This window comes from Marmota marmota, unplaced genomic scaffold, assembly GCF_001458135.2.
Source record: "Marmota marmota marmota unplaced genomic scaffold, marMar, whole genome shotgun sequence".
Lineage (NCBI taxonomy): Eukaryota > Metazoa > Chordata > Mammalia > Rodentia > Sciuridae > Marmota > Marmota marmota.
The window spans coordinates 13,507,465-13,525,795 of record NW_026000164.1 but is presented as its reverse complement, the minus strand read 5'-3'; the positions used below and the strand labels follow the sequence as shown (position 1 = coordinate 13,525,795).

At 39.0% G+C, this 18,331-nt stretch overlaps 1 protein-coding gene across 13 annotated transcripts in view; it reads right to left on the bottom strand.

The window, feature by feature from the left end:
• Dgki (diacylglycerol kinase iota) overlaps window positions 1–18,331 on the bottom strand; it is a 340,467-nt gene that overhangs the window by 266,844 nt on the left and 55,292 nt on the right. For 12 of the 13 annotated variants that reach the window (XM_048786882.1, XM_048786881.1, XM_048786888.1 and 9 more), the window contains exon 3: window positions 3,139–3,234. The exons of the other annotated variant lie outside the window; for it this stretch is intronic. In XM_048786882.1, coding sequence (XP_048642839.1) covers window positions 3,139–3,234 — 96 coding nt within the window. The remainder of the gene's footprint in view (window positions 1–3,138; window positions 3,235–18,331) is intronic. 13 annotated transcript variants of the gene reach the window in all.

The following is an 18,331-nucleotide window of genomic DNA, read 5'->3' as shown; positions in this document are numbered from 1 at the left end:
CCCCCCCCCAAGCAGGATGCCTGAACTTTGTTTAGAAGCCTGCAGGCAGAATCTGGTTCCTGGTTATGGTAATTTGATCCCAACCCTAACAGGTGGCCATTCTTCAAAAGTGGTGCGCTAAAAGAAATGAGAATGTAATACACAGTGTAAGGATGCAGGGTTCTTTTACAAAATCTAAGAAAGTTGCTAACAGGACATTTAAACTGGGGGCTTCCCCTTGTCCGACCCTTGTCCACAGCAGGTGCTCATTTTCCCTTTCCAGCATCCTTGGAAGATGGTCATTCAGCTTATCCATGGACACATCCTTTGAGACCATTTCTCCAGCTGGACCATCTGGACAGCAGGACGGTTTCTGTTTGTTAACATACTTATACTACAGTATTTCTTGAAGTTAACTTTGTGGACCATCTGCCCCAGAATATTTGAGATGCTTGTTAAAATCCCAGACTTTCAAGTCCAACTCTAGGCGTAACTAAATCGGCATTTGGAGCAAGGCGGGAAACAGTAATGTACATGGTTCACAGGCTTTTCCCAGGTGATGTCTGTGCACCACAGAGTGTGGATCCACTGTCAGTCAGTGGACTCTAGGCTGACAACCTGTTCCATCTCCCTAAAACCAAACTCAAGTCTTCACAGCGGCTCTAAATATCCTGGAAGACCTCTCTCTACCCTCCCTCCTTAATACTCAGCCAAAACCCAGGTTCTTCAGCTTTTCTTTACCACAAGGTCCCACACCCTGAACCAACTTGGACACTCTCATCTGGGTTCTTTGCTGCTTGTCAATGTCTCTCCCAAAACGTGATCTCAAAGCTGGCACATACCTCACAAGGTATGAGGTGGGGGAGAGAGCTGAAAGGTTTTTAAAGCCTTTACCACACACTACCAATTTTGTGAAGTGCATCCATCTACACTCCTGTGGGCTGATCACAAGACCCCATTTCAGCCTAAGGCCACCAGCAGAAAGTGCCATCACTTGGAAAATCTTTGCTAACTGAAGAGGCACATGAGGTTGGCTCTTCCGAGTTGTTCTAACTTGGGTGGCTTTGTTTTGATTTTAAGGTATGGATTGGCAATTGGCAGTTTTTCTATGAATCACCTGTTCCTGTCCTTTCTGGTTTTCTTCTTTTAATCGGTTCTGCCCGTCCCTGTGGAAAGTGAGCCCCTCCTAGGCAATGCTTTACCAAATCCTCAAAACAGCACTTCTAGGTAAAGAGGCTGAGTCTTCAGGAACAGTGGGGTGCTCCCCTTCCTCACTGACTTATTCCTTTGGTGAATCAACATTACAAGGAGGAAAACTCTTTATCTTCTAGACACTTTGTAAACTGAGTCAAGAGGTCCCAGTACTGGGGATTCTCACAACTGGGTTACCTGATACTCCAGCCTACAGTTCCCTTTATCCTCTTTGGTATTTCCTCTGGCCTAGAGGTAACAGTGACCAAATAATAACCAATTAGTGGCTAGCAGTGCTATTTACTGATACAAGGTAGAAGGAGGATGTGTATGATTATTCATGTATTTGTCAATGGAGGCGACATGTATCTGCCCCAAAGTGAATATCAGAAAAGGACCAAAAAGGGAGCCATTTGGAGATAAGGCAGAGTCTGGAACAAATTAGTCCATTGGTTGACAGCAGGATCAGTATAAATTCCATGTGAAGCAAGAGTGGCTTTCCTTTTTTTCTATTTTGTATTATTGATATCCCAAGACCAGTGTTTATGAAATTAACTGAGACCCTAATGTTGATTCATTATTTATAGCAGTTTAGTCCAAACAGCTGAGCTTCTCATGGATTTTGTTAATTTAATCAAATTCCATGCAATTATACTTTAATTAAAAATACATATGCATAAAGTTGAAATGCTGATATTTAAATCAATTGAATTTACAACCAGATTAGAAGAGAAATGCAAACGATTAATTACAGATCTGAGTTAGAAGCAAAATGTAAAATAATTTAATCCTACACTCTTTTTCTATCTGGAAGGTAGCCAAGAACCAAAGGTCATGAATTCTCATGTCACACAGTGAGTGTTAATGCTGAGATTTAAATCCATGTTTCCTGACTTCCGACTCAGACCCTGTTCATCTGGGCTCCTCCTTGACCTTTTGCTATTCCCAAATTCACTCAAGAAAAACCTGATCTTCCCCCCACCCCAACCTCAAATTTTTTTCCAAGTAAAACCTCTTCCAGGGGTCAAAGCTGCTAAAGTGATGTAAAAGTCTTGGTTCTGGGACTTGGCCATTCTAGGCAGCCTGATAAAAGTATCTTCTATCAACTTTGATAAAACCTCAATTTTTCCTCATTAGTTATTAACAGACACATACATGCTTGAAATTTCAATGCCCTACATTTTGTTCCAAATCTTTCATACGTTAACAAGTATTACAAAAAAATTTAAGTACTATGTAAATTATCAGATATGAAAGAACACCTCTTTTCTTTCTTTCTTTCTTTACTATTCGAAGTTTCCCATCACTTTCTTTTTAGACCAATAATTTTAAACAAGGCAAAAATTTTAACTTCACTTTCCCAACATTAAAGTTTTAGTTTCTTCATAAAGTACTGTATGCATGGCCCATGGGCTTTTCTCACAGAACCTAAAGAGAATTTTAAACTTAAACAGACTGTTCTCAATAGGGACACAAAATAAATTTTAATAATCAAAAAAAATGCTCTGATTGACCTGGATACTGATATTGTTCAGAACAGTGGGGATAAGTTGCTAAGCCTACACCGCTCTTCAGCACAGATGCTTGCACCCCACTTCTTCTTCTCCCACCAGGAATGCTGGACCCCACATGGAAGAGATTACCCCCTTCCTCCACACACAAGCAACCCTCCCTCTGTCACATGCACCCTCTCCCCAGCCACAACACCCACACAAACCTACCCTGGGTGTCATCCTTAAGCACCATTGTCACACCAAGGTCTCGCCTGTATAGTCAAACCCTGGAGCCACAAAAACTGACAACCTGCAAGCTATGTTCACTTCATAAATGCTCTGTAAACCTTGAAAACCTCCAGAAAGTTTTCTACCTCACAAGGACTCTCCTGGGAAATCCAGGCACCAGACCCCCTCTGCCCTCAGACCCAGAGGTCCTCCCCGGGGACAGAGCAGGAGCCTAGAACACACTCACTGCAAATCGGACTTGGCAGTTCTCTTCTCCCAGGTAGCAGAGGTCACCTGAGGCATTGGTCTCCAGCCAGAGGTGCTCCCCGTTCACGGCGTTCTCCTGCAAGGAAAAGACCCAGCGGCTTCAGTTTTCTCTTCAGAGACAAGAGAGAGTTTTAAACTTCTATTTGGATACAGAAAAGTTAGCCCAAGGAGTGTAGGTCCCACTTCTCCTGGGACCACTTAAAATACTCCTAGAATGGATACTACTGAAAGTCTAGAAATGGAAAAGGTGTTGGAAAACTTTCTTTGAGCTATGACCAAAATAGACACAAGGTCTCAAGTTGATTTATTCAAATATGTGGTCGTTTTTAAAAAAAATATTCAACATAAATGAGAAAAAAAATCCCTAAATAGTATCATGTTAAGCCTTACTTATCCAGGCACAATGCTGCAAATTTCATGACAATTGAGATCAAAACTCTATTAAAATTTGCCTTAACTTAGTGAGTTAGAAGGACAATAGTGGTATTAAAGTACTTTGAGACTGTTTCAAAAAACATTTGTATAAGCAGTGGGTAAATTATACTTCTCAGGGCAGAGTTTTCTTAAAACTTAGTTTAAGTCCCTGGTACTCAAAGCATTAGTAAATTTCTACTGACTCAAATATTTTACTAATTCAGTAAGGCCTTCCATCCAATTAATTCTAAATTTTTCAAACTGAATAATTTTATTGCTTCTAAAAATAGTCACAAACTTCTGAGAGTGAGCAGGGCTCACCCTCTGATGTATGATATAATAAGCAACAGCCCTACTGTCCCCAAATATGCAGGGTTTAATTGGAGAGAGAAGTGTAAACACTTGTCTTTTAAAGTACCATGAACAGAAATCCATATTTCTTATAACACATTACATTGGAAAGGATGAATTTGTATATTAACTCTTTATTTGGTTAAAAAAGAGTTCCAATATGTTAGGGAAAGCATTGCATTAGATTAATCACAAAGAAACAAGACTAAGATGGCAGGTCTTATAGGAAAATTTCTTATTTTACTTTATTCATTAAAAATAGATGAACTTACAGTTATTTTTCTGTGGTGGATGCTAAACCCCAATTTGATGGTATTAGAAAGTACAACATTTGGGAAATATTGAAGTCATGAGGGCAAAGGAACCATGACAGGATCTGTGTCCTTATGCAAAGGGAGCACAAGAAAAATATTCCTGTCTTCCTTTCTGCATGTGCACGGGTCAAGGAAAAGTCACATGAGCCCACAGAAAGAAAGTGGCTGTTTACAAGCCAGGAAGGAGTTCCTCACCAGGAACCAAATCTGCCAGCACCTTGACCTTGAACTTCTTAGCTTCCAGGACTGAGAAAGGAAAGCCTATTGTTTAAGGTGCCAAGTCCACAGCATTTTGTTACACCATCCTGAGAAGGATGGTTTCAATATGGAGTTTTGTAGAATAACCAAGCAACTTAGAAACCTATCTTATGTATGAGCCACCCTTATTATAACTCAGTCCAGAAGAGTCCACACTATAGTCCTCTGAATCCCAAAACTTAGCCCAGAGAAGCAGAAATATAGAGCAAATGTTTTCTGGGTTAAAAAATAGTAAGAGTCACCCATCTTTTAAAATGAATACATTTCTTCATGTTTAAATATATTTTCATTGCAGGGCTTATAGTCACAAATATTTTCAGGCCAGAATAACCAAATGCCATATTTCTGTCCTATGATCTAGGAGCTTCATGATCCCAGGAAAGTAAGTAAGTCCTAGAACAGTGAAGTGAGACATGAAAGTGTAGGAAAATGTGACCAGGTGTATAGTTGTCAAGGGTTAAGGGAAACCCTGAGGTGGGGATAGGCCAGATATGGGCTCATGTCCCCCAAAACCAATCCTAAAATAAAAGCAACAACAATGAGGATCATCACCCACTACATCAAAGGGCAGCCACTTTCCCAAAGCTTCCTTCTCTTGTTGTGATGTTTATGACAAATCATGCTCAATTTGTTCACAGAAGTCAAGTCACTTTGTCTTGTGGGACAATAACAAAAGAAATAAAAGTATAGCCATAAGGTTGGACTCTGAAAGTTTTCAGCTACATACAGATGATGACAATATTAGAAAATAAAATACAAAGACACTTCTTTGCAAGATATTCTAAAGAAATCTATCCTCACACTCAATAATAGTCTCATCATCCAATTTATCCAACTTTAACTTAAAACTCATTACATAAAATAATCCCTTTCCATTTTATTATTATTTAATTCATTCAGCAAATATTTATTCCTTACCAATGGTACTAGGCACTGGGATAGTGCAGTAATTCATAGAGGCAAATCTACCAAAGAAAATTGAAACTAAACACACCATAATAGCAGCAAATACTACAGAAAGACATATAACAAAAACCCTGCCAACTATTTCAGAAAGTGAAGCACAGAATGCTACAGTAAAGATTAAAAAAAATTGATAATATCAATCTAGGGAGACCAAGTGTTGAGTCTTGGAAGAGCCAGTAAGGCAGACAAGCCCTGGCAGGACCCCGAGAGTCTGAAGCTCACAAGTACCCCACTAACTCACTAGTCTAGTGGGCTGGATCGCGGGCCACAGGCTGTGTGCACCCTTCCGCAGTGTATACCCCTGCAAGCCTTCCGAGGTATGCTGGTCAATCCTACCTGAGAAGGGGGCATAGCAACAGACTGCTGGGATTAGCCAGCCTCACTCTTGAGTGAGAACCTGATTTAAAAGAGACACCCTTGAAAGAGAAAGGGTGTGTCGAGATGGCAAAGTTTTGCTGTACCCTGCCACAATAGTTCTAGCATGCTGATTCTCAAACTTGGCTATATATTGTAATCTGGTGAGTTTTTAAAAACACTTGGGTAGCAGTCCAGTTCACTTTGATGGATCTGTAGTAAAACCTGGGCATCAGGACTATTCAAAATTCCTGAGGTGATTCTAATGTGCTGCAGAGTCCGAGACCCACTCATCCAACAGACCCCACTCTACATCTTTTAAGTTTTTTTGGATAATAGGTTATAGAATTTGTCTGAGTGAAATCTATTGCATTTGATACGTCTCAGTCTTATACAATCATTTGTGAGAGAGAAAGAGAATCACAGTATGAGGGAGCCCAGTCAGATTTTAAGGAAGGAGGCATGGAACCCTAAGTACACTGTAAGTAGGCTCAGAGCTAATAATACAGATCCTGAGGATAATAAAGAAGGAAACAAACTTGCATAATTCTTTAAGGAAACAGTAGAGTAAAACAAAACATCCATGTACTTAAACTACTATACTATTCTGGGGAATGTGTTCTAAAAAAAATTTATAATGGAAGAAAAACTATGTAACTTAGAACGTTTATTTCTACCATCTGAAAATTGAAAAGTTGTAAATATTACAAACACCAACAAAGAAAAATGGTTACAAAAAGTAGGATGAAGTAGAATATTATACATGAAATAGGATATTATTATCACCGAGAAGTACAAAGAAGAAGAATAGTCCTACGGAAACTATGTGACATAGAGTCAAGCAAATAAAAGTAAAATTGGAAACTGATTGATATTAGGATCAAAGCTCTACACAGAAATAAGGACTGAAAGAAATGAATCTGTCAGCAGTTTGATTTCTTGACCCACACACCTACTTCTACTGGTTGCTCCCCTTTATTAGAAAATTTCAAAAAAAGAGTTTTTATTCTCAACTTCCTTTCCACTCCATTATTTCTTGAATTCCATCAGGAATTTCCTTCACATTCTATCATAATCACTATTTTCTAGATCACGAGTGACATCAAAGGTGGAACCAACTCTCTCGTTTCCACCTTACTCAACATCTTTTGACCCAGATGATCACTCTTTCTTCTAAAGACACTTTACTCTACTCTCTTTGTTTTTCTTGGACCTCAATGCTCTCTCCTTTCTGGTCTCCTTTGTTGGATCTTTCCTATATTGGCAAACTCTAAATATGATATTGGAGTGTACCACAGCTCTCCTCCAATTGTGGTTAGTCCTTAGGTTATTTCCCATCTTACCAATATGACTTTAGATCCCATAAAATAATTATTGCCTCCTCAATTATTCATTCAGTTAGAACCTCTTATTTGAACTTCAGGCTCGTTAACAAAAAAATTTTTTTTTAAACTGCCCTCTCAGCATCTCCACTCAAAGATGTAATATGCATTTCAAATTTTTACATTCTCAAAAACTCTTGATTTCTTCCATCCATCAGCTCTAACTCGAATCCTCTCCCTGAATTTTCAGTAAATGTCATTTCCATTCTTATTGCATAGGCTAAAAACTGGAGTCATTCTAGACATCTCTCTCACGTCTTCTATCAGCTAATCTGATTAATTAGTTTCAAAATGTACATGAAAGCCCCATCACTTCTCAACACATCTAATAGTACCACCAGTTCTGGCTTGGAACGTTGAAATATCCCTCCATTCCAACTAGTGTCTCTACTCTATTTTGAAGCCTGAGTCTTTTCCAAAGAGCAAGCAAAGTAATTATCTTAAAATGTTAATCTGACCAAGTCAATGATCCATTCACAATTCTTCCTTAGCTACCCAGGCTCTTGGAAGACTCTAAGCCTTTCCTTACACAGTCCTTGGGTGCCTCTCTTCTTTTCCCATCCCTCTGCCATCTTGTTTCCTGTCTCCCTGGTCTTGTGCCATAATTCCTCTCAGTGGTCAGCACGTCATCACTCTGTCCCCTTGCTACTTCTCAAGAAGAGCAAAGAAGCTCTCCCTCAGATGTGTTTTTTTGTCCCCTTATCTAAAACGGCTTACACTTGACACCAGTATTGTGTTTTCCTCACTTAATTGAGGGTTCTGTTCAAATGTTTCCATAGCAAAGATGGTTCACTGTATATCCTATTTCTTTATCCAAATTTATTATCTCTCTCCATTCTGACTTTATGTGGTTAATTTCTATTCATAGTTTGGTCATCACATCAACTGTCACTACTTCAAAAAAGTTCTCACCGACCCCAAAACCTAAGTCAAGCTGTTTGTCAGAAAACCATGTTTCTCTCCCATCATTTATCAAAGCTGGAAATTATTTATACGTTGGCATGATTATTTGATTTATATTTCCTTTTATACTAGAGTCTAAGATCCATTAGACTACTGAATGTCCAAAAAGTAACTTAGTGTGTGGCAAAGAGTAGATGTTTAATAAATTTGAAAAAGTGAAGAGATGAAAGAATAAAAATCAATGAATAAAGAACTGAATGTACATTTTTATTATATCTTACTCTAAGGAGCAATAGAAAATAATTATTTTTTTATCTATCTTAGTTTGGACTAATACATAACTATGGATGCCTAATAGGGATATGGCAGTCTCTTAACGTCAGGAAAAGAAGCAGAGTCCTTAAGAAGAGGCATGCAAGGAAAAGATGAAGAGTACTTTTAGCTACACTATGTTTTCCTATATCCTGTCCTTTCCTTGCATGTCTCTCTATGTAATGCTCAATCAAATTCAAGAAGAAAACTTACCTAAAAACCCTGGTCTTTGTGCTCAGCACCAATAAAGTATTCTCTAAGCACCTGAAATATTCTACTAGATTAAAAGTATCTATTTACCTGGGCACACTCACCATATAGAGTCAGCTTGACCTCCTGAGAAACTAGAGGTTAAGATCAATCACATGGCAGTCAACTATGTCTACATGACAAATCCCAATTGAAACTCTGGATACTAAAACTCAGATGAGCTTCCCTAGTTGGCAATATGCCACACATATCATTACATATGGTTGCTGGCAGAAGTAAGCTAGCCGTCCACAACTCCACTGGTAAAGGAGTGTAGTATGCCAGAATTGTGGGTATACCAGCTTTCACTGAGTTATATGCATCTGTCTGGAGAACTCGCCAAACTAAGTGTGGTCTTGGGGCTTCACAAACTTGCAGCTAAAGTCAGAAGTAAGGATGACCTTCGGGACTCCTGAGTGTGCCTAAAGGTATCTAGCCTGGGCTGTATTACACAAGTGCCCTTCTCTGGTTTTTGGAGCCAAGGATGCCATTCATCGAGATGATTTTTCTCTTCTTTCTGAACATTTAGGTAGATCTTATTCCCAAGCCTCCCTTACAGTTAGGTGCGGCCATGTAACCAAGTTCTAACTGATGAAACATGGGCAGAAGTTCCAGGCTTGGTCCATTAAATCCCCCTATGAGCACTCCTCCATGCTCTTTTGCCACAGAGGTTCATTGGGAATTCAGCCCCTGGTGTGATTTTGGAAGCCTCCTGCTGAGATGTCAGAGCACTCATCAGTATGTATCCCTGAATAAGTATCTGAGAAAGGGCTGACTCCTCACCCAACCACCTGGAAGAGTCCAGGTCTACCCCAGAGAAACAAACCTCTGTTGTATTGGGCCATTACTAATTTGTCTTTCATTTATCCCCAACCAATACAGACCTCTTCTCCTTAATATTATTTTTGTCTAGATTTCCATCCATTATCTGCATCTGCCCCCAGGTTACTTACTATACACTAGACAGGAAGTCAAATCTCTCAAGTCCTGGTTGCTTCTCTGAACTCTCATTCTAATATCTGCTCTGATTTATTTTACATTGGCAGGCACTAAATTCCCATAAAATGCAGCTATAATTATGTAAGATTTATAAAATGAAATATAAATGCAATCTGGCATGCTAGACTTCCCACTAGTGTTGCCAACCAATATGTTTAACCTCTCTTATGCCTCTCTTATTTACCTTCATAATTTTTTAAATTTTTCCCATATTATTCTTTTTTAAACATACCAAATTTTTGTTTCTTTATCTTTTTTTGTTTTTTGTTTTCTGTGCCACATTTTTATTGATTGTATTTGTGTTCCTCCACCTAGGAACATCTTTCTTGCTTCTTCTCTACACATCCACCTTGAAATGCCATCTTAAATAATATACAACCCCCAAACTGCCCATCTGTATGAGACAGGAAAAACAACTGCCCCCCTCTTTTTTTGTACCAGGGATTGAACTCAGGGGTACTTGACCACTGAGCCACATCCCTGGCCCTATTTTATATTTTATTTAGAGACAGGGTCTCACTGAGTTGCTTAGCACCTCACAGTTGCTGAGGCTGGCTTTGAACTGGTGATTCTCCTGTCTCAGCCTCCCAGGCCACTGGGATTACAGAGGTATTCCAACACACCCAGCTCTCCCATTTTTAAATGAAGATAACATTTCTTCTGGACTTGTGAGTGTTAAGACAAGTCATATATTTATTTAAGTAAATTTATATAGATAGATTTTATGTATTTACATAAATGGATTTACAACAACAGATCTATTTACCTAGGAGTAGAAACACACTTAAATACAAATATAGATTAATAGGTACAGATTCCTTGTACAAGTTTTATTGAAATCTTAGTAATGCTTAGAGATATAAAGATAAAGGTGAACAGTATTAGAGATTGAATAACATATAAAAATACATTCATGTCAGAAGCAAATAATCTACCAAAAAGAAGATATTTATAAACGTTTTGAAATCTTTGTTAATTGTAAAAATATTTTGAAGCAATAAGAATTATTAATGTGACCTATATAAATATCCATAGAAAAGCAAAAAGGAAAACTAGATGAATGATCTCCCCATGAAAATCTTCAGAATAAAAATAGGTAGCAAACTGTCTTGGTTTGGATTATTCTGTACAATTGGCATATGGCCACTGATCACTAGAAATGTGGTTAGCACTAATTGGGGTATTTTGTCAGTGTGAAATTCACAGCAGAGTCTGAAGACAATGTGAAAAAGAATGTAAAACATCTCACTAATATTTTTATATTGATTTACATGCTGAAATGATAATATTTGGAATATATTTAGTTAAACAAAATATAGTATTAAAATTAATTTTCCTTGTTTCTCTCCACTTTTTTAACATGGTTTCCTAGAAAGTTTATCATTAATTTATTGTCCACATCTATTTCTATAGACAGTGTTAAATAATCTCTAGCCACGTGGCAGAAAATAAGACCCAGACACTTCTCGCAGAACTGTAAAGCTATAGGATTCTGTGATTTCTCCCAAAAGCCAATATGATTTAATTAAAAATTTTTCCAATTTGAGGGAATAAAGGACTAGTGGGAGTCTATGAATCACAGTAGATCCATCCCACCATTAATGTGGCTAACAAAGGGCAGGGTCTTCACTGATTCACAGTGAGTTGCTCTGCCTGTCCTACTCAGGAATCGAATGACCTTGTGGTCTGACTTGTCTTTTGAAACAGGGATGGGAAAGGGCAAGAAGTGGGTTGAGTGGGGCTATGGATGGTGACACCAAAACCTGACAGACAGGTTTTCCAGGACTCCACAGGATAGGACTAGAATGAGAATGTGTGCGCACAGACCACACATGCACGGGCACACACACACACAAACCCCTGCCTCCTCCTGGATTTTCATTCAAGGTTTCTAAAGATAAAATGACCTAGTTTCATAACCCAGTTTAAACCAATCCCACATGAAGTCAGGTTCCCTGATACTGTCCTGGAACCAAACTGTGAGGCAGATCTCAACTGTGCTGCTTGGGACAAAGTGCTTCTTTCCTTAGCATCTTCAACTAAAGGAAAGGAGAAGAGGTGGTCTGGATTGGGGATCTGGTTTCTGCAGCACTTGGGATGGATGAGAGGATGTGTTCCAGTGAAGGAGAAAAAATAAACTGAAATCAAGGATATTGGGTTCAAAGCCAACACGCCCTTTGAGAAAGAACTGGTCCCTCACCCCCACCCCGCCCCACCAACACACACACAATCCTGAGGGTTGTTATAGGCAGTGTGATGGGCAAAACCAAAATTATAAAACAGTGGGGACAGTAGGGAGACCCAATGCCTGTGCTCTCTGCTACACTCTAAAAACAGAAGATATTTCTAAGTGCAAATTAAATCTCCATTTCAGGAAAGGCATATGACATTTAAGAGAAGACACCATTATCTGCAGAACAGACACACTTCTAAATGGGCTAACTCACTAAACTGGGAACTTGGAATCCAGCCCAGGAGATGAGAATATTTTTCCTTTTTGAGCATTACTTCCTCCCTTTCTAGTAATTTAGCTTATTTCCTCCAACTCCAGCTTGGCTGGCATGTATCTTACGATGTCGAAGTCGGGGGAACAGCCCCTGTCAGTTGTCATTGTCTCTGGGAAGGTGAAGGGAGGAAACTATTAGGAGCAGTGGGAAGATCAAATGACCATGTGTGCCTAGCGGTCTAACACAATGTACTGTAATAGGAAGAAATTTTAAAAAGAGTTACTTAGCATTAAAATAGCACACATCCATTTGTTTTGCAAGTAAGTGTTTACCAAGCCTTTCAGTAACTAGAGATTATCTGAGTGCCTGTCAATTACCAGTGATATGTCTCTTTCCAGCTGCTTGAGCAGAAAAGCTGTCTTCAATTCATCCCCCAATGCCAGTAACTATGTAGCAGCTCCTAGGCTAGAGTGCTATGCTCTTCCTGAGAAGAGGACACAAGCAGAAGAGACTGCCTGTCCTTTCACACAGCCTTGAACCTAACTGAGAGCACCAAGGCAAACAGGAAACACTAACTTGGTTGTAAGTTTTTCAGACAATGCCCTGTGCATATAGGCATTGTGAACAATCAAAGCAAACAATAAATGAGATACACAGAACTGGCTCATTAAAAGATGAGCATGTCTTGGGAAAAAACAAGAGAGGAAATGCCCATAGCAAATAGCCATCTCCACGTTGGACTGAGCTAGGGTCCCCTGTTGTCCTTAGCACACTCAGGAACCATACTGAAGACTGACTTGGTACTCTGTGCGTCATCATTAAGGGTTTTCCCCTGACAGATGTGGGGTGGGGAGCCTAGGAAGGGCTACAAGGAAAATACTACAAAAGGGTTATCAAGGAAATGGGACTATGTACTAAGGTAGGGAATCCTAGAGATCATAATAAACTATTTGAGTAAACTGCAGAAGGAGAGTAGGTATTGCACGTCTAGGAAAAAACTAAAATTATGAAAGAGACTATTTACCACTAAAGAGGGAAACAAAAGTGTAAAAACAGAATACTTAAAGGACATTGTTAAGTTCATTCATCAAAAGCCTAAAAACTGACTCAGACAATAGTATCCTCCTGGCCAAGCTATACGGTACCTACAGTCTGGGCTCACTAATCAGTGTTCACCTCTGTCTCAGGAGCCCCATGAGCAGATCAGTTCTCAACACTTCTGTAGAAGGATAGCAGGTAAAGAGCCGTGTCTCTTCAGAGGGCTTTGGCATACATGCTAGGGTCAGAACAGAGCTCTTTACTCAAACATAGAAACTCAGTGACTAAGATCCTAATCCCAGGTTGACCTTGCCTGCCTTTCAATTTAAGATACACCATGAATAGATTCTATATCTCTTCCTTCACTGGTAAAGTGAGGCAAGCAGATGTGGCATAGCCAGAAGGTCACATACTCAAGGCCTTTGAGATGACACCCATCCATCCCCCTGAGCCAAAGGGTTATAGAGCAAAGAGAATTTCAATACTCAAGGAGGAGGCAGGAAGGAACAGGGAATTCTCAGCCCTGCCTCCTCTGTTCTGTGGTTGTGATCAAAGCCCTCCAAGCATTGCTGAACACTATTGGGCCTGGTATCTCATCCAATTACTTAATTCAGTAATTGGAGTTCCTTTGTTTGTGTGTGTGCGTGTGTGTGTGTCTGGTACTGGAAATTAAACCCAGGGCCTTGCACGTGCTGGGCAAATGCTCTACCCCTGTGCTACACCTCAGCCCTGTTCATTCTTTCCATCCTCTTTCTTATTTTGGAGACTCCTAAGAGGCTCCAGGGCTAATCATTCCTCAATAAACAGTAGTACTGAGTAAGTAAGGATTAATCATTTTAATGCAAGTAGTCCAGAAGTGTGGGCTGATGGTGGGGGATGAGCTAGTTGTCACCCTGATTTTCCACCAGGAATTAAACAAGGGGGTAGGCGAAGGCAGCAGTTAAGCCCAATGAGTCTTCTTACACTTTAACCAGAACAAAGTATTTCCTGATTTGGTTCTTGGAACAGAAGAGCAAACTAAGGTGATATAAATGAAATTGCTGAAAAGTACGTTTGGTATGAAGAGCCAAAAAAATGTAAAGCAAGTAATCTTAAGTCTTGGCAATAAAAATAAAAATAAAAAAAGAGGGAGTCACCGAAATATTTTTAATAACCTGCCTCTTTCTCATGCCATAATTTCAACAGACTGCCATGATATGGTGTCCACAATCAAAGAGGGAAGGAAAGGGAGGAACAAAAGACCACTATACACAAACCAGCCTTAGTTCTTATTTGTTCTTCTCCTGTTCTGCATTACAGCCTCCCACCACCTGCCAAAAATATCACTGTGATGAATATTGGTGTACATACCTCTCCACAGGAATCAGAAAATAATGCTTTCTAGCCAAAAGCTGGCACAAGCAGGACACTTATTAAAAGCCTTTGCTGATGACTATTTCCAACACCAGTGGGGATGAAGAGTCCTTTCTAACACGCCAGTGACCCACTCTGAACCCCTCTGTCTTGGTCCTACTCCCCCCACCCCACCCCCGTGTTCTAGCTGTTGATTTATTGTCTATCCCCTGGATTCTAAGCTCCTTGAAGGTAGAAACTGTTTCTTCACTGTACAATCTCAAGGAACACACACATGTCCTAGGCATGTGTTCGGAAATGGTTGATATATGAATACATGAATAATTTTTGAATAAATAAAACTGCAGAATGCTATGGGTAACAAAAAAAAAAAAGAAGAAGAATTTTTCACACTTGTTGCCTTGCTTGATCCTAACAATACCCAAGAAGTCTCTCTGGAGGAGGGGCCACAATTATCCCATGTACAAATGTTGTAGAGGCTAAGCAAAATTGAGTGATGTGACTAATGTCATGCAGAGGACGAGGAACACTTTAAGTGAATGTCCCTGGCCAAATGATTTAAGCTATCCCTCATTAGAATTTCATATTTCAAATAAGGACCTGCTGCTTTAGATCAGGAGACTGTTTGAAACATCAAGAATATTAAACTAACTTTTTGTGTTACATCATTGATAACACTCTCACCACTGGACCATGCACACCCCCCTATAATTTTACAAATAGGTTTGTGTACACATTTAATTATTTTTAGTTATGCAAACACTGGTGTAAATATACACTATCCCATATCATGAATAAATATACTCTACTATATACACTGTGTAATCTATTGTGGTACAACTATATTCTACACTGTATCATAACTGTTTTACAGTAAAGGGAAGCTCCAATATAATAAATCTCCATCAAGGAAAAAGTTACATTTCAATTATATTTAGTCTTTTGCTGGATACTTCAGAAATGTCGGCAGCAGCTACATAGATATGTGTTCAGAATGTAAAGGAAGAATGTTAATAAATGTGTGTTGGGGGAGAAAAAGGTATTATAATATGAAGGAGATTAAATCATGACATAAATTCTTTAAAATACATCTATATCCACTGATTTTCAACAAAGGTACCAAGAGCCCATATCACAGAAATGACAGTCTTTTTAATCAATGTTGCTTGGAAAATTGAACACCACCTATAGAAGAGTGAAACTAGATTCCTATCTCTCACTGGGTACAAAAATCAAATCAAAGTGGATTAAAAACTTAAATATGAGACCTGAAACTACTAGAAGAAAGCACAGGGAAAATGCTTCATGACATTGGAGTGGGCAATGATTTTCTGGAGAAAACCTCAGTCGCACAAGAAACAGCAAAAGTAGATAAATGGAATTACATTGAAAAAAAAAAAAACACCTTCTGCACAGCTAAGGAAACAATAAACACAGTGAAGGAGCAGCCTACACAATGGAGAAAGTATCTGCAATCCACATCTCTGACCAGAAATTAATATCCAGAATATATAAAGAAGTCAAAAACTCAATAGCACTCACAAGAGGATATTCAATAAATCAACAAATATATGAAAAAATGTTCATCATCTCTAGCAATTAGAGAAATGCAAATCAAAACTACTCTAAGATACAATTTCACCCCAATCAGAATGGCAGCTATTATGAAGACAAACAACAATAAGTGTTGGTGAGAATGTGGGGGAAAAGGCAAACTCATACACTGCCGCTGGAACTGCAAATTGATGCAGCCAATATGGAAAGCAGTATGGAGATTCCTTGGAAAACTTGGAATGGGACCACCATTTGATCCAGCTAGCTCTCTCCTCAGTCTATACCCAAAGGACTTAAAAACAGCATACTACAGGGACACAGCCACATCAATGTTTATAGCAGCACAATTCACAATAGCTAAACTGTGGAATCAATCTAAATGCTCTTCAGTAGATGAATGGATTAAAAATGTGGCATATATACACAATGGAACATTACTCAGCAATAAAAGAGAATAAAATCATGGCATTTGCAGGTAAATGGACGCAGTTGGAGAAGACAATGCTAAGTGGAGTTAGCCAGTCCCCAAAAAAAACAAATGGCAGATGTTTTCTCTGATATAAGGTGACTGACTCATAGTAGGGTAGGGAGGGGGAGCATGGGAGGAATTGACAAACTCTAGATAGGGCAGAGGGGCGGGAGGGGAAGGCAGGAGGCAGGGGGTTATCAATGAAGGTGGAATGTGATGGACATCATTATCCAAAGTGCACTTTTGAAGACATGAATTGGTGTGAACATACTTTATACACAAACAGAGACATGAAAAATTGTGTTCTTTATGTGTAATAAGAATTGTGATGCATTCTGCTGTCACCTGTTTAAAAAATAAAAGCAATTTAAAAAATTCAATAGCAGAACCAAAAAAATCAATTTTCTAAATGAGCAATAGACCCAAATAGACATTTATGATTTTTCTAAAATGAAGACATACAAATAGCCAATAGGTATATGAGAAAATGTAAATATCACTGATCATTAGGGAAATATAAGTCAATGCCACAATGAGATATCACCTCATCCCAGTAAGAATGGCTCTTATGAAAAAGACAAAAGATAGTGTGTGCTGCAGAGGATGTGGGGAAAAGGAAATCCTTGCAAACCGTTGATGGGAATGCAAATTAGGATACCCATTAATGGAAACAGTATGGACATTCCTCAAAAAATTAAAAATAGAAATACCCATATGATCCAGCAATTCCGCTACTGAGCATATAGCCAAAGGAAATGAAATCAGTATGTCAAAGAGACATCTGCACTCCTGTGTGCACTGCACCACTACTCCCAACAGCCAAGACATGGAAACCACCTAAGTGTCCATCAGCTGACAGATGGATAAAGAAAATGTGGTGCAGGAACACCACAGGGTGCTATTCAAACATTAAAAAGAATGAAATCTTGTCATTTGCAACAACATGGATGGAACTGGAGATCTTTATATTAAATGAAGTAAGCCAGGCACAGAAAAAAAAAAAACAAGTACAGCTTGTTCTCACTCATATGTGAAATACAAAAAAAGTTGAGCTCATAGAAATTGAGAGTAGAATGGTATTTCCCAATGCCTGGGGAGCTAGAGGGCAGGAGGATGGGGAAGGTTGATCAACGGGTACTAAGTTACAGTCAGGAGTAGGAAGTTCTTGTGGGCTATTTCATGGTTGGTGGAACATAAATAATAATGTACCATCTATTTTAAAAAGTTAGAAGACATGATTTTAAATGTTTTCACCATAAATAAATAATAAATGTTCAAGTAGACATGTTTACCCTGATTTAAACATCACACAACATACACATGCATCAAAACATCACATGGGTATGTATGAATTTTTATGTTTTCATCAACTAAAAATATATTTCAATTTAAAAACACACTCCTCTCCTTTCCCTACCCCACCTCTCTCTTCCATAGGAGAGGAAAAGAGCACAGATTAGCCTGTGTGCACAAACTCAACTAAAAATGCTAAACAAGGGTCATCGTCAAGACAGGGTGGCAGGACTTTAGAGAGGTCTTCCTACAACTGATGCTGTTCCTTAGATGGCCCTGGGAAGGGACAAAATCTTTTCGTTCACAGTTAAGAGATGTTATCCACCAAGAACTTAGCTATTGAAGACTCTCCATAAGTATGTTCTACTGGACTTAAGAATTCTAGTCTGCAACTGCAAATTAAGTGAAAAGGTTTTGTGGGTCTGTCTGGAGGTGGGAGTGTCACCAATAGAAGGACAATGTAAACTGAGGTTCTCATCTGTCCAGAGAGGAAGGCATCCCCTAAAGCCAGCGTGAC